This window comes from Perca fluviatilis, chromosome 4, assembly GCF_010015445.1.
Source record: "Perca fluviatilis chromosome 4, GENO_Pfluv_1.0, whole genome shotgun sequence".
Taxonomy (NCBI): Eukaryota; Metazoa; Chordata; class Actinopteri; order Perciformes; family Percidae; genus Perca; species Perca fluviatilis.
The window spans coordinates 36,329,577-36,346,376 of record NC_053115.1 but is presented as its reverse complement, the minus strand read 5'-3'; the positions used below and the strand labels follow the sequence as shown (position 1 = coordinate 36,346,376).

At 42.3% G+C, this 16,800-nt stretch overlaps 1 protein-coding gene across 2 annotated transcripts in view; it reads left to right on the top strand.

Moving 5' to 3' along the window:
* LOC120556965 (laminin subunit beta-3-like) overlaps positions 1–16,800 on the top strand; it is a 30,182-nt gene that overhangs the window by 11,366 nt on the left and 2,016 nt on the right. For both annotated transcript variants that reach the window (XM_039796892.1, XM_039796893.1), the window contains 16 exons: positions 387–450; positions 530–720; positions 2,522–2,642; positions 3,897–4,085; positions 4,502–4,657; positions 6,045–6,238; positions 8,049–8,145; positions 9,473–9,848; positions 10,210–10,370; positions 11,248–11,459; positions 12,780–12,986; positions 13,308–13,452; positions 14,312–14,519; positions 14,905–15,046; positions 15,276–15,452; positions 16,140–16,293. In XM_039796892.1, coding sequence (XP_039652826.1) covers positions 387–450; positions 530–720; positions 2,522–2,642; positions 3,897–4,085; positions 4,502–4,657; positions 6,045–6,238; positions 8,049–8,145; positions 9,473–9,848; positions 10,210–10,370; positions 11,248–11,459; positions 12,780–12,986; positions 13,308–13,452; positions 14,312–14,519; positions 14,905–15,046; positions 15,276–15,452; positions 16,140–16,293 — 2,794 coding nt within the window. The remainder of the gene's footprint in view (positions 1–386; positions 451–529; positions 721–2,521; positions 2,643–3,896; positions 4,086–4,501; positions 4,658–6,044; positions 6,239–8,048; positions 8,146–9,472; positions 9,849–10,209; positions 10,371–11,247; positions 11,460–12,779; positions 12,987–13,307; positions 13,453–14,311; positions 14,520–14,904; positions 15,047–15,275; positions 15,453–16,139; positions 16,294–16,800) is intronic.

Sequence of the window (16,800 nt, the reverse complement as noted above, 5' to 3'; positions counted from 1 at the left end):
AATACAATAAATAAATACTATATATTTAATAATTCCACATTATGGATAAAATATAGTTCTACTGATACATTCACATTTCCTTCTTAACAGCCATTTGACACAAGTAACCAATGGACACGTTGTACCGGTGTACACTAGTGTCTGTACTTAAGTAAACACCAGAACGTTAATCCACATTCACATGTGCTATGCTTAAGATGATTTATTTTTGACTAATTGCTCATTTTAGTCTTTTAATAAAAAAATTTGATCTCACTTGTAATTTGTGTTAAATGCAGTTGAAATATGTTCCAATTTGACATCGCCCTATACATTACAGTTTTCTGTGTGGCATTAGTTTTAGGTAAAGGTATAATCCTGATAAGATGTACATTTCTCTTCTCCAGATCCAGTTCGATCCTTTGCGTCAGTATGTTTATGTGCCTGCTTCCACAAACCAAAAAATTGAAGGTAAGTCTCTGTCTGTCATAAGTCGCTCCACCCGGTTGGAGGTGTGTAGGCTGCTGACCGACAGCTGTCTCATCCCCAGATGTGTCTGCGATGACGGGGCTGAGGGTGAACCTGATGGAGCTCGGCGATGTGCCGCGTCTGCCAGGCAGAGCTCTCAGTAGGTTCTACGCCCTGAAGGAGATGAGGGTGATGGGCAGCTGTTTGTGCCACGGACATGCCAACCGATGCCTTCCAGAGGCCGACAACAACCTGCTGACCAACAGCATACAGGTATGTGTTGGGGGGTTTGGAGGTTGATTTTTTTCTTTTTTTGGGTGGGGGTAGTTGACTGTGGGGGTGTGAATCTTCACTATTCTCACGATTCAAGTTGATTACGATTATCCTGTCAACAATTCAATATCACGATGCATCACGATCCGTTTCATTGACAAATTCAAGCAGTCAGTATACTGTATATGAACTCCCCTTTTTACTGTATCTGCCCTTAAAAAAGACACTTCCTGAATTTAGCGGAGTCTGAACACAACAGACAACAGACAAAAAAAGTCTAAAAAAAGCAGGGAGCAGAAAATCAACAAGTAACATCAGTAGGCAATAATTGATTATGGATGCAGTGATTCATTTCAGCACTAGTTGACAGTAGTTCCTCCCTCTCTCTGCGCTCCTCCTCTGCTGGTCTCTTAACCACACCCACCACACGCCTCAGCACCATGGGGGCAAGGCCTTTTAACTGCACTGCTCCCTGGCTCTGGAACTCCCCTAACCCTAACCTAACCCTAACCTAACCCGAACCCCCACACATCCGCCAGTCTGACACCATAACATCACTCAAAACCCACCTGTTTAAACTGGCCTACTCACTATAACTTATACTTTATGAAATCCATTGATTCCCTTTCCACAACCTTTCATTCATTTATTTTTTAAACTTGTGTCACATTTTTGTTCCGTCTTGTCTTTGTCATTGGCTGTCATGCTGTTTTATGTTGTTATCGCGATCACGGAAGGCTTGTATCACCTGGACTCGCCGACAGTTTTGTTGTCATTACTTAGAATCCCTCATGGGGGCGACAGAAACTACGCACTATAGCTTTAAATGAAATAAGCCTCTCATTCAGTGGCTACCAGGACAATGATCCTCATGCACAAAAATGTATATTATTTAATATGCATGGTGCAGTGGTTAGCACTGTCACCTCACAGGGTTCGAACCCACAGGGCCTTTCTGTGCGGAGTGTGCATGTTGTCCTCGTGACTGCGTGGGTTTCCTCTGGGTGCACAGACATCCAGAGCGCTGTGGAGATATAGGCCTGGTAATGCCATACTACTGTTAGTGTGCATGTCCCTTTGATTGAACACTGCCTCTCCCCCAATTTCGTATGTCATATAAACATATTTGTTAGCTGTTCTGAACTGAAATCTACTCTGGATTTCGTTTCAACTTTCATCTTTATGCATACTGACATTTTCATTGTTGGTGCAGGTTGGGTACTGAACTTCAATACGTTTTAGGCACCGACCGAATTGCCTCTCTAGTATCAAGTATCAAAAAAATGCCTCATCATTCAATACCAAAGTTCCATACCTGAGGAGTAAGTCTCATTAGCGTCAGTGAGCCAATAAGCACGAAGCGTGCTTCTACCAAGATCTGATAATGCTGCTGATTGGCTGTCTAACATTACGCGCTGTAGAGGTATGCAGGAAAAACTCTACGTTACGCACAGAGACGGGGCTCATGTGTTGTATTTTTAATGGCTTGACTACAGTGTGTGAGTCACATAGGTGTAAAGGAGCTAAGGAAAAAACTAAAAGATTTGTTTAAATGAATTTAATAAATTTAGGAACCAGTACCAGTAAGTCATTAAATTGGTACCGGTATCAAAACTTTTTGAACGATACCCAGCCCTGCAGGCTAAATACAGTATATAATCGAGATGTATTTCACTTTAAAAAAGCTTGCTGGTATAACTTAGTGATGTGATACTCATGTCACTGGTAGCAGTCCACAGTTGATCCCAGCCTAAATGAATCAGCGCAGCGTTGATGAACGTGCTTCTGTGTCTCTCTGCAGGTGAATCCTCAGTGTGACTGCCAGCATAACACAGCCGGTGTCAACTGTGAGCGTTGTGCTGATCTCTACAACGACCTGCCCTGGAGACCCGCAGAGGAGGGCAACACTCATACCTGCAAACGTAAGACTTCCCCGGTACCTGTTACACATCTCTCGAAACCCAGCTGATCAGCGAGATGGTGTCATGACCCACCACAGACTGTAGAAAGACACAGAGGTAGCATCTGTCAGCCAACATATCGAATTAATGCAATAATGCCTCTCACATTTGTCACCATACCCCTAGTCTCGCTACACCAGACCTTCCTCCAAAGCGCGCAGGAGGAGAGTCTGGCTACTCCACACAGCATTCGGGGATGAGAGGAAAACATGCTCTTTTTTATTGGCATTTCTTTAAACCATTCACAATTGTGCAAAATAGCCTCAGGAGGGAACATGTTTTGGTGGAACATGTGTACATTCAAAGGTTGTTTTAGTCGTGCAACAGAAAACTCAGATTGGACAGATAGTCTAGCTAGCTGTCTGGATTTACCCTGCAGAGATCTGAGGAACAGTTAACCATCGTCCTCATAAATGCACCGGAGTTTAGAACGCCAACACAAAGGAAGAGGAAGGTAACGGATATCTGGTCTAAATGAGGGAAATCCAGCGGATTTTCCTGCAGCAACAGAGGAATCCCGCAAGTGGAACGTCGAGGATATAGACTACCATACCCCAGACTGTTTTGGAGCATCCATTATGTCAAAGCTAGACAATAGTGAAGGCCAAAATTGTCCCTCATTGTTGGCAATCTGATGTATTATTACATTATTTTTGTTGTATGTAATGTTTGCTTGGGGTTACGTGAAAGCCATTTTAACTCAAATGCATTTATTTATTTTAATCATTACCTCATACTGTATACACTGTATACCAGGGCTGTCAACCTCACTTTTACTAAGGGCCAAACTGGAAAATAAGAATCACATTAAGGGCCATTTTTGTGACTCTTTTCAATGTTTTTGTTGCTGTTTTTTTTTTTTTTTACAATTTTGTCACATTTTTTCGACATAAAGCCCTACAAAAGTCAGCAAAAAAGTTCCTTAGCCATCATTGAGTTTAGCAAATCAAGCAAAACAATGATTACATTTTTAAAAGTAGGCTACCACAACACAGCCGACTCACAGCAACGAGTCTCAAAGTCGGCAAATCTGCCAAATTCTGTAGTGTAATTACAGTTTGAAAAACAGTTTCCTGTCTTTTTGGTTTGGCACACAACAAGGCGGGTCAAAATTTATTGTGAACCTAAATTGATATGCGGGCCGGATCAAAATTTGTTAGGGCCCAGATTTGAGTTTGACACCTACTGTATACTAACCTCCTTGCTCCTCCTCAGGCTGTGAGTGTAACAACCACGCCCAGCGCTGTCAGTTTGACCAGGCGGTGTTTGAGGCCAGTGGGCGGAGGAGCGGAGGTGTGTGTGAGGGTTGCCTGCACCACACCACAGGGCCAAAGTGTGACCAGTGCGCCCCGGGCTACCAGCCAAACCCTCGTAGCCGAATGGACCGCCCCGATGCCTGCATACGTGAGTTGTTCATTAGGGAAATGAAAAGCACTCTGAACTTCAAGTTAGGTCCTTCACAAGTGCAAAGCATCAAAAAGCTGAACGTGGCATGCACGATCCAACTAAAACTTCAAAAATGGGCTAAATATTTGATGTATATACAAATGTACATATGCGCCAAATGTAAAAATTCAGCCACATGTAAAAATTCACAATTTTATAGCTGATATATTTTGATTATTTAGCTCACTTTCGTTACATTTAACAATTTTTTCTCACATTTAAGACAGGAATTTGTGTAAAACTAGCCTACATGTTCTTTGCAATTGTCATCAATATGCTTATAAAAGTAAAATAAAAAAGTTAAATGTTAACTCTAAATATGAAATTGCCCCGTAGATACAATGGTTGATGAGTTTGTGTTGTGTTGCTGCCAGGCTGTATCTGCAGTGCTGAGGGGACAGTAAACGGGGGCCGGTGTGACGACAGCACCGGCACGTGTCAGTGTAAAGTGAATGTGGAAGGCCCCCGCTGTGAGCGCTGTAAGAGAGGCTACTACGACCTGAGCGCCTCCAACCCTCTGGGCTGCTCCAGTGAGTCATCCAGCACCTTCATATCACACTCTGTAACACCAGCGGCTTCTTCTTTCAGCTGGGTCTGTTTTCAGTGAGCACTTTACCACAGCTTAGCTTGAGTAGGGAAATCTTTACATACATAGGTATGCCTAATCCCCAGGTCCTTATAGCCAGTGGTGGAAGTAACTATGTACATTCACAAAAGTACTGTACTTAAGTACAAATTCCAGGTACTTGTACTTTACTTGAGTCTTTTCTTTCCATGCCACTTTCTACTTCTACTCCGCTTCATTTCAGAGAGAAATATTGTACTTTTTACTCCACTACATTCATCTGACAGCTTTAGTTACTAGTTACTTTACACGTTAAAGGTGCTGTAGGTAGGATTGCGAAGATCCAGGACTTAGCCAAACATTTTTAACATCGACAACTTCTCCGTCCCTCTCCCCTTTCTGCTAAAACCTAAAACTGTCTCCTAAGCCCCTCCCCCCACAAGGGAGAATGAATGTGTGTGCATGAGCAGTGATTGACACGCAGTTAGACACCCCCCCCCCGGCCCTGATTGGTGCATCTGAACAGGGAGCTGTGGATTTTTGCAAATCGCACTACAGGCTGTAGGTGGTGTCAGAGTTTTATTTTATATTACCTGAAATGATTAGACGATTAAACACATAACTGTTTGGATCCTTTCCACTTTCTAAAATGGGAGGGTTTACTGCATTGAGTACTTATCCTTTTAATACTTCAAGTTATTTGTATCTGATTATACTTTTACTTAGGTAATATTTTCAATGCAGAACTTTTACTTGTAAAAGAGTATTTTTGAAGTGTGGTACTAGTACTTTCACTTAAGTCAGGGGTCTTCAATGTTTTTTAGGCCAAGGACCTTTAACCTGTATTGTATAATATTGTACAAAATTAAGTTGCATAATAAACTGGGTCTACAATAACGTGTAGGGCTGCCCAAAGCCTATACACATACCTTTGATGGTGCCCTACAATACTAAGCTTCTATTTACATATTCATATATAATCATGTTTTAATGTCAAACATACATGTTGCACAGTGAATCCTTAAGATTAACTGTATCTGTGGATGTCATCAATGTTGTTGAGTTTTTTTTTACGAATAGGTTTATCTTATCTTATCTTTAGCTAATAATATGTTGGATTCATGTTAATGTATATTTTCCGACATATTATAATTTGGGGGGAAATAAACTTTCAAAAAAGTATTAAACTATAATTTGGCAGCCCCCCTGCAGTGACTCTGAGGCTGTGACTTAAGTAAAGGAACTGAATACTTCCACCAATGCTTATAGCTATGGCCAAAGTGTATATATGTGTGCAAATGTTCATATTCAAGTTGACAATAGCTAACTCTGATGTCCCCCCTGCTGTCCAGAGTGTTCCTGTTCCCCAGACGGGTCCCTGTCAGATGTCTGTGACGCGATGAGCGGCCAGTGTCCCTGTCGGCCCCACTTCCACGGCCGGACCTGTGAAGTGTGTTCCAAAGGCTACTGGAAACCAGCGCTGACATCATTCTGCAAACCCTGCGGCTGTGACCCCACCAGGTCATACAGTGATACTTGTGACCAGGTATGATCACTACTTAGAAAGAGCCAACACATTCTCACGCCCATCACGTAAAATACGGACGCTTGGTCAGGTGCTTTTGGCGTTGTTATTGATGCTGAAAGTCATCTTTAGCATCATTTCTTTTTTTCTTTTTTAAGATAATTTTTTGGGGCATTTTTTGGCCTTTATTGACACGACAGCTGAATAAATGAAAGGGGAGAATGGCATGCAGCAAAGGGCCGTAGGTCGGAGTCAAACCCTGGCCAGCTGCGTTGAGAAGTAAACCTCAATATATGGGCGCACGCTCAACCAACTGAGCTATCCGGGAGCCCCTCTAGCATCTTTTCTAAACACGCTTTATCTAAAAGCGCTGGGTCGGGACTCTTGGCACTGAGAGCCACTGCCCAAGCGTCCGTATTTTCCGAGTGTGAGGACGGAGTGAGGACAGGTTGGAAGAGCGCTAGAAGATTTTACTCAAGTACAAGTCCATTTACAAATTAAAATAATACAAAGATAAATTACATTAAAATGCACTTAGATAAAAGTAAAAAGTAGGTCAACATTAAATCAACATTAGTGCATTACATTTTAAGAAAAATTTATTTGGTGATGTTATTTGATAGACCTATTAAATAAAATTTTTTGCTACAAAATAAAGTGCATTAACATGCCAACATATGTATACACATCACACCACAGAGCCCTTATGTCCATACCAACAATATAGTCGTTTTCTGTAGATGGCACGTAGCAGCCTGTGCATATAACTGATCATTAATTATGAATATACAACCAGAAAAGAGACAAAACTCCAAAAATGTAACAAAAATAACAATACTACAATAAATAAAAAGAGCTATGGAGATCACAGCGGGAGCAACAAGCATTATTAGACTACATAAATTTAAATAAGATGCCACTTCTTAAATGATCAGCGGAACAAAAAATATCACCCAGGCAACAACGCAGACATGCATTAACATTAAAAACTACACAGTGGCAAAGCACACATAGTACAGTAAAAAAAGAGCTGCACAGTATTTGCACAACATGCAGTGCACACACAAGCATAGAACGCTACGTTCTATAGACATAACGCTGGCATCTGTTTATTAACATTTATCAATTCATTCATTAATATTACAGTTGAATGGATGATTCACAGCCTTGTTCAACATAAAAATGATAGAACTTAATGTATGTATAATAACAATGAATTAGGACTGTTACTACCACTGCTTCTAATGCTACTGGTAGTGCTACTACTGCTAGCCCTAAGCTGCATCTCATAGCTCTTAAATTCCCTCCTTGAGTCCTCCACTTGCCTCTCTTCCTCGCGTCCTTACCATCTCACGAGGAGGCAAGGGAAAGACGCGAGGAAATCATGGGAGGAGAGAGGAAATGAGCAAATGTGTTTTAGAGGGATGAGACGTCCTTTCCTCTGAAGCATCACATAAATACGTCAGCTGTTTGGGCGGAGTTAGCAACTCCTTCAGCTGCACGACTTCCGGGAAGGCTGCTCTCGTGTTTCCTCGCCTATAGCTCCTCGATGATCCCTCATCGATTGTCGCTCCTCGCTCCTCGGGGGAAGAAATAAGAGCTTTGAGACGGCTTTCACCAAGGAGCACAGAACAACTTCCGGTTCAGCCGAGGACCGAGGAGTCGAGGAGCCATTATCAAATAAGAGCCATGAGATGCAGCCCTAGAGGTTGCAGATGTTGCTGGATCATCAGCTGAGCATAAGTAGAAGGATTTGTAGCAGAGTTTGTATGCAGTTTGGATTTGTTCTCACCAGTAATAACACTGAAATCAACTGTTTCCTTCTTTCCAGGTGACAGGTCAGTGTCAGTGCAGACCAGGCTTTGGAGGCCCAACATGTAGCGAGTGCCCAGACAACACATACGGAGACCCTCTCACAGGCTGTCGATGTGAGTCCACTCTCTCGCATTACTCCATTTGTTGTTGAGAAGCCACTTGATGTATTTGTGAGATGTATTGGACGTTGTGGTTTAGTTTGCTATCTCAGTCATGGTAGAAATTTGTTTCATTTTTCCATTCGGTTAATGTAGGACTCATATTTTAGTAAGTAAAAGTTAACTGGGCTTGTAAATACCCCAGGTTCACACACAAATTCCATGTTTAGCACAGGCTAATGAAGCCTCATTATAACTGTTGGTACCAGATTGCAGTCACAGGTTAATCCTTAAAGGTCCCATGAAGACATGACTCACGTCTGCCACTGTAGTTCCACATGGTGGCTTCATTTAACTCTAAAGTTGGCTTCTTCATGGGTACTCTTCCTGGGTAATTGGACATTTTGTTTAGTGATTAAATAAAATAAACATAAAAATGTATCTGAAAGTGCAACCAAGTCCATCAATTTAGGTGTGGTCAGTGTCTAGTGCTAGCCTTGTTATGAAATTATAAAATGTTGTATGTATAGAGTGGTATATCAATAGTATTTTATAAGTGACCTATAGGATGGACAACAAATGCCCCAAAAATAGCAGACAAAAGTTGTAATAGTCATACATAGGATTGGGCATTGTTTTGATTTTAACAATTCTGATGCCAATCCTTTCGATTCCGGCTCTTATCGATTCTCAATTCCAATTCTTTGAGGAAGAGGTGAAACGGGTCCCATGCTTATTTTACAGTTAAGAGGAACATTTTATTTTGATTCAATGATGATTTACAGTTTTAGCAGGCTTTTTCAACGTAAAGTAAAGCCACCCTAGAGTTATATAGAGTATACAACACGGCTGCAACACAACAATGATCGGATTCAAAACCAAAGTTTCCAAACGATTCCAATACAAAAACAATTCCATTGGAATCGTAATTTTTGAAATGATTCAAAGTTGGAACTGGTTCCCGATGCCCAATCCTATACGTACGTTGTTCCATGGTTAGCAGTGCTAGTTTATTTCTTTTTTTTTCTTTTTTTTTCTTAAAGATTAATTTCTGGCCTTTGCACATATTTACTATTCACTCTTATGTTAGCTCACAGAGGGTAGTTTCAGGAAGTTTGTGTTTTTCTCACTTTTTCCATTCATTTTTCAAAAATAATCCACACTGCCCACCCATACTGTAAAGTTTAGATTTGTATTTGAATTCTACATTTCAATTCTACAATTCTGTCACTTCATATTCACGGTTATTGACTGAGGTAGTGGGGTGCAGCACCTGAGGCTTCCAATTAGAGCTGAAATGAGTATTTCTTGTCTTCTGATCCTCTTGTCTCTTCCTCCACAGCGTGTCGCTGTGATGCTGAAGGAACCCTTCCAGGCGGTTGCGACAAGCAGACAGGAGCCTGTTTGTGTCGGCCCGGCGTCAGAGGAAACCGCTGTGACTCCTGCAGCCGAGGACACTGTGACTCCTTCCCTGGCTGCGAGACATGTCCGTCCTGCTTCTTCACCCTGGACGCCCAGAGACAGAACCTCAGTGCAGGTCTGGAGAGACTCTCCCCCAGATTCCCTTCCCGTCCTGGAGGGGCTGTTGATCCTGGAAACTTCGGACCTCGCATCCTCATCCTGGAGAACAGCCTGAACCTTATCCAGTACTCCATCTCCCTTCCCCCCAGTATTACCACACAGGTCGATAATGCTCTGCTCCAACTGGACAAGCTCAGGTAAGGGACCGCTGAGAAAAAAAGCCAGAATTTGGATTTGCTATGAAAGCACTAATCTGCTCTTTGTCATCTGTCAGATGAATGTAGTGGAGTAAAAAGTACAATATTTCTCTCTGAAATGTAGCGGAGTAGAAGTAGAAAGTGGCATGAAAAGAAAAAGACTTAAGTAAAGTACAAGTACCTCAACATTTGGACTTAAGTACAGTACTGGAGTAAATGTAGCCTACTCAGTTACATTCCACCACTGGTTCCATCATTGTTGTGGAAATTCATGGATGTCATTTCTTCTCCCTATACAAATTTTTGGACGGTGATTCTCTCACTGATGCCTATTTGAACAGCTGATGTTTTTGTCTCCCAGGAACCGGGTGGACAGGGTTAACAGTGACCTTTCACCCCTGACAACAACAACTGGTCTGGACTCGGAGCTGGACAGACTGCAGGCTCTGCTGGACAGCCTCACTCTGGTGTACAAAGCCAAGAAAGATGCAAAGGACAACTCCGGCAATCCGAACAACACAGGTCAGAAACAAAGACACACCAACCACCGCTACACACTACACTTTTAGTAAGGCAACATAGGTGCATGAATTATGTAACATCAGTGTCAAGTGGCTCCAATTGAAAATTAAATTTTTTAATAAAACTGAAAGTATATTGGTGGCCTAGACGAGTCAACACAAAAACAAAAGTCAAAACTCAAACATAAGCCACAACACAAAAACAAAAGCCACAACTCAAAAACAAAAGCCACAACTCAAAAACAAAAGCCACAACTCAAAACAAAAGCCACAACACAAAAACAAAAGCCACAACACAAAAACAAAAGCCACAACACACAAAACAAAGCCACAACTCAAAAACAAAAGCCACAACTCAAAAACAAAAGCCACAAACACAAAACAAAAGCCACAACACAAAAACAAAAGCCACAACTCAAAAACAAAAGCCACAACTCATAAACAAAAGCCACAACTCAAATACAAAAGCCACAATGGAAGTTTATTTTTATTTATTTTTTTAAGACCTCCTTTCCTCCACATGTGAAGCATAGTCCGCTGGCGTTAATAGTCAGTTTTCTTTCATTGTCAACATTGTTGACGCTCACTTCCATTATGGCTATAAAAAATAAAAATCTTTGTAAGTTTTTGCATTCGTGTTGTAGCTTTTTGGCTTTTGTGTTTGTGTTGTAGCTTTTCTATTTTGTTGTGGCTTTTGTGTTTGGCTTTTGTGTTAGTGTTGAACCGGCTAGGCCACCGTAAAATATGGTGCAAACACACATTGGTTTAAGCACAATGTCTGACTGAACCATCTCACCATGTTTCTCAAACAGACATTCTGATATGGTGACATCATTCAAATATACTGTACTCAAGTTGAGTGTTTCTGTCTCATTCAGGAGCATTTTCTGCCATCAAGACCGCCTACGATGAGTCTACAGATGCAGCTAAGAAAGTAAATGCCAGCGGAGACGTGGTGAAGGAGTCAGCTGATGCCAGAGGAGAGACTTTGGATCTTCAAAACCGAGTCCAGCCAGCCAACACCAGAGATCTGGACAAACTGAACCAGAGCATGGCCTCCCGACCCGACCTCACTCCTGTTGCCAAACAGGTAACTCCCAGGCCTCATCCCATCAACGTGATGCTGGGATTCTCATTTCATTTAGCAGGGAGACAGATTATCGTGTTGTGGAGCATGATGAAAATTACAGCTCTCAAATGTGTTTCAAAAACAAACATCTCCTGGATCTACTATTTACTTGGAAACGTCCGCTGATTTGTAGTACTTAAAGAAATCATTATCATGATGAACACATCTGTCAGATGTAAAGAAAAAAACAAAGGAACAACTAGCAGTGTGAGGCTGAAACATTTTCATTCTGAATCAGCATGTCTTCAACTTCCAATATGTGCCATCTTTTACAAATTAATTTAATTCGGGGCCATTTATCTATTTACATCTTTGTATGCATCTGCACCACCTTTAATTTCCCTTCTCTTTACAAGAGGGGTATTCAAGGTTTTTTAGGCCAAGGACCCCATAGCTAAAAGAGAGACCGAGCAGGGACCCCTACTACATTTTGTATGAAATTGAGTTGCATAATAAACTGGGCCTACAGTAATGTATAGGGCTGCTCAAAGCCTTTACACATACCTTTTTATGGTGCCTACAATACTAAGCTTTTAAAATAATTATTGACATTCATATATTTATACATCATGTTTTAATGTTAAACATACATGTAGCACAGTGAATCCTTAAGATTAACTGTATCTGTGGATGGCTACCTTAGCGGCTACGTTACAGGCCGATAAGCCTGTCATCAAGTTGTGTAAATTTAAAAACCACACCAAAAATCGCAAATAGGCTGATTTATCTTTGCTAATAATATGTTGGACTCATGTTTATGTATATTTTCAGAAATATTACCTTTTGAACTTCATTTATTTTTATGATTAAACAATAACTTGGGGGGCCCCCTGCAATATCTCTAAGGACCCCCTAATGGTCCCGGATGTCTGCTTTAGAATATGTGGCACCAGAGGAAAGGCCATTGGGGCATAAATTCAAAAAGGATGCATGCCTTCCAGAGCATGAACCAAAATGTTCATTATAATCTGTTCTAAAGGGAGAGGGTTCATCTGGGTAGCAAAAAAATACTCACTAACATGTGTGGGCCTTTTAGATGTTATACTTCTAGTGGAAATGTTGGCACTTAAGGAAAGCTCAGAGGGCCACTAAAACATTAGGGGGCAGTCACTGCACATTTTGAGGCGATCCAAGCAGAAGTTGTTGAAACATCATTAGATAGATACTGCAATTGAGACTTGTATCAACCCCTAAAATGTAATAACTATTGTGTTAAATGGGACCATAGCTTCCACATTTCCTCTTTCAATCACCATATATCTATCTGTGACTTTATTTCAGGTATGTGGCAGTGTTCGCTCAGAGCCCTGCACCCCTCTCCAGTGTGAGGGTGGAGAGTTGTGTCCCCCGGACGGAACCCCACCTTGTGCAAAGGGTAAGAAATGCGTGGGCGCCCTGCCTCTGAGCAAGAGGGCAGACACTGATGCTAAGGATGTGAAAGAGCGACTAGACAAGCTGACCGGGAAGATCACAGAGGCTGCAGAGAAGGTACACACACGCATCACTTTTCACTTCTGTTGACCCCACCGGCAGCATCACTGTGATTTATAAAACAGTTTACAGAGACTAAAGCATAATTTATTTTAAGATGTTTTTTTTGGGCATTTTAGGCCTTTATTTATACAGGACAGCTGAAGCTTGAAATGGGAGAGAGAGGGGGAATTACATGCAGCAAAGGGCCGCAGGGCGGAGTCGAACCTGTGGCCGCTGCGTCGAGGAGTAAACTTCTATATATGGGCGCCTGCTCTACCAGGTGATCTACCCAGGCGCCCCTAAAATATCAATTAACTTAATTTTTATTCCTTACAGCTCCAGGAAACACAGGATACAACCAATCAGGTGAGACAGTCTGCAGAGAAGCTATCCAGTAAGATGAAGCAGGCCCAAGACGAGCTAGAAGACGACTTGAGAGAGACGCGTGACGTTGTGCAAGAGCTCAAAGATTTCCTGTCAGGTAAAGATTGTTTTGATGCAGAAGACAGATGAATGAGTGACTCTCTGGTGGAATGGATAGATAAAACATGATGAAGTGCCCTCTACGGTGCTATTCCAGTGGAGAAAACGCAATGCAGTGCCTTAACGGCTGCCCTAAATGCTAGAAAACTTTCTGCACATTGGTGCTGCACTGCATGCAGCTGTTGTTTCGCCCATGCCCCTCAGACAGCCAGAGTATATATGGAGGGAAGGTTCACTTTAAGTCAAACAATATCAAATCATAACAAGAGTTATCTCAGGACACTTTACAGATAGAATAGGTCTAGACCACACTATAATTTACAAAGACGCAACAATTCCAACAATTCCCCCAGGAACATGCATTTTGTGCAACAGTGGCAAGGATAAACCTCGGACAGACCCAGGCTCTTGGTGGGCGGCCATCTGCCGGTGACGGCTAGGACACAGAGACACTGATACAGATATAGAGAAATATAAATCATAATAATAGCAGTTGATATGATGAAAAGTGGCAACCAGAAACAATAAAGATAATGGAACCATGACTAGAAACAATAGCTGTAGCATAGCAGGGCATACCGTAGCAGGGTGTAGCAGGGTGTACTGTAGCAGGGCATACTGTAGCAGGGCGTAGCAGGGTGTAGCAGGGCATACTGTAGCAGGGCGTAGCAGGGCATACTGTAGCAGGGCATAGCAGGGTAAACTGTGGCAGGGCATAGCAGGGTAAACTGTAGCAGGGCATACTGTAGTAGGGTGTAGCAGGGCATAGCAGGGCAAACTGTAGCAGGGCATACTGTAGTAGGGTGTAGCAGGGCGTAGCAGGCCATTTTGAATGGATTATATTTCTGTCTGCGCAGACCCGTCCTCCAACCTGACCCACATCCAGGAGGTGAGCGACTGGATCCTGAAAGCCAAACTGCCTCTCAGCCTGGCCGCTCTGAAGAGGAAGCTGGAGGAGCTGAAGAATTTGGCGGCCAATCTCCCAGACAGCACGGCCGTGTTGAATCAGGCCGAGCCACAGCTGGACAAAGCCAGGAAACTGCTGCAGGAAGCGCAGGACGCCAGGTGGGCCTCCACACTCACAGGACCAGACCACTGTTAATCATCAGCTCTGCACATTCACAGCATTTCAAAAGGCCTGGATAGTCAAACTAGTGTTTTTATTAATCCCAGGATGGATATTAAATCAATTCACAAGGACATGATAGATGCATCATAAATGTTTTTTTTATTTTTTTTATTGAATAAACTGTAAAGATTAATCAAGATGCTATCAGGAATAGATTTTGAGGCCAAATCTAAAAATGCTGTGGTCTTTCTGGAGGTCTGTCGGGCGCTCCTTCAGCCTTCCTCTCCTCCTGAGGATGAGTCTCAGCACTCAGCTACATCTCTCTAGTGATGATAGATGTCAGTTATGTAAAAGATTTTTTCTCTGGTTGCACATTCACAGGGATACGGCCCTGGGGGTAAAGGCAGACGTGGACGGGTTGCTGGCAGGCTTCGTCTCGGTGGAGGGCTCCCTCTCTGAACTGGAGGACAAACTGCAGAACAGCATGGATCTCATAGACAACGTGAACAACAGCCTGACTAAGGTACGGAGCAGGGGTGTCGGACTGGGGGTGGAAATGGGACTGAGTGCCCAGGGCCCAAATAGATGTGTGGATACGGAGAGGGGCCCGTAGAGAATGCCTTTCTACAGGCCCCAGAATGTTGTGCTACGCCCCTGGTACGAAGCAAACCATGGATGACATGGTGGCCCATGTATTCCCATAAAAGCTGCTTGCCAAGCTTTACTGAGCTGTAGTGGTTTTCTTCATGCAGGCCAAAGAGCAGCTGATCCCAGCGGAGAAGGCTCTGGATGACACATCCGCACTCATAAAGCCAATGAACCCCCTACTGGACGAGCTCAAAGAGCTGCTGCAGAACGGACGCCAGCAGGCCCAGGATGCTCAGGACAACGCAGTCAAAGCTGAGGATGAAGCAGCTGCTGCCAATAAGGTATGAGACCTGCTGTAGCTGCTTTATATTGAAATATGAACATTTCCTTTTACCATGGGCCACTTTAGAATCAGGATTTAAGGCTTATATTATAGCTATTGGTATTCATCAATGTCTTAAACTGCAACGTTGACTCACTTGTATTTAATATTAATGTACTATAAAGATCAAATTATCTTAAACGTTTTAATGGCGAGTTATGTTTTTAATGCTGAGAAAATTAAGTATGGCCTTTTTACAGTGCATTTCAATCTGCATTTAGGATAAGTAGTTGAAAAACTACAGAAGAGGATTAGGGCCACTGGTGAAAAATGTATTTGAGTTCAGAATTCTGACTTTATTCTCAGAATTCTGACTTTAAACTCAAAATTTTTCACCAGGGGCCCTAATCCTCTTCCGTAAAAAACAAACAAAAGTATTTGCTTTAAACAAAAACACTCATTCATTGAAAAATGGGTACAAACAGTTCCCATGCAGTTTATGGACTTCCCCTCTTTGATATGTGGACATCGCTCGAGGAGGCACATCCCCTCTTGGTCTTTAGAAGCACATTTGCAGTAAAATAGCTTAAAAGTTAATGTTCTGTTCTTTTTCTTTTTTTAAAGAGCAGTATTAGAAGAAGTGGTATAGCCCGATAGTTTACTGTTGGTAATAGTGGTGTGCGTGTGTGTGTGTGTGCGTGTGTAGGACTTGTTGTCTCTGGAGAAGCAGCTGGAGCTTCTTAAAGAGAAGGCTGCAACCAGTGAAGGGGCGGGGCCGCTGGGGGATCGACTGGTGAAGCTGCAGCAGGATGCCGGAGCGCTGGCCAACACCACTGACAGCATGATGAAGGCTCTGGAAGGTAATACCTTAACTCACACCACCACCACCACCACATCTGTGCTTTAGTAATGTCAGTCACTCTCAGAACTGTCAGAACATTTCATAAAGTCCTGTTTTTCTCTGAGGAAGGATGATTTTCAGCCCTTTCACCTTTGCCCTGAAAGGCAGTTCCTCGGGGTGAACCTGACGGGAACTTAATCTTGTTTCCCCCTTCTGATTCTTACTTGAATGTCATTCATTTGTTGATTTCAAGTCAGTTTGTCCCAAAGTTACCCTACATTAAGGTCTTAATGATTTTGTTTTCTATTGGCCCTCTGCACATTGCTGAAAATAAACATATAATAAACATGGCAATAAACATGCCAGAAATAAAAAAAAGAAAAAAAATCTGGCAGGGAAACACTAAATCCTTTTTCTTGGTTAAAAGACAAAATTCAAAAAAAATGTTCGTCAGTGGACAAAGGTCATTAAAACCCCCAGATCTGCAAAAATAAAATAAAAACACACAGAGGAGACCTATGTGTCA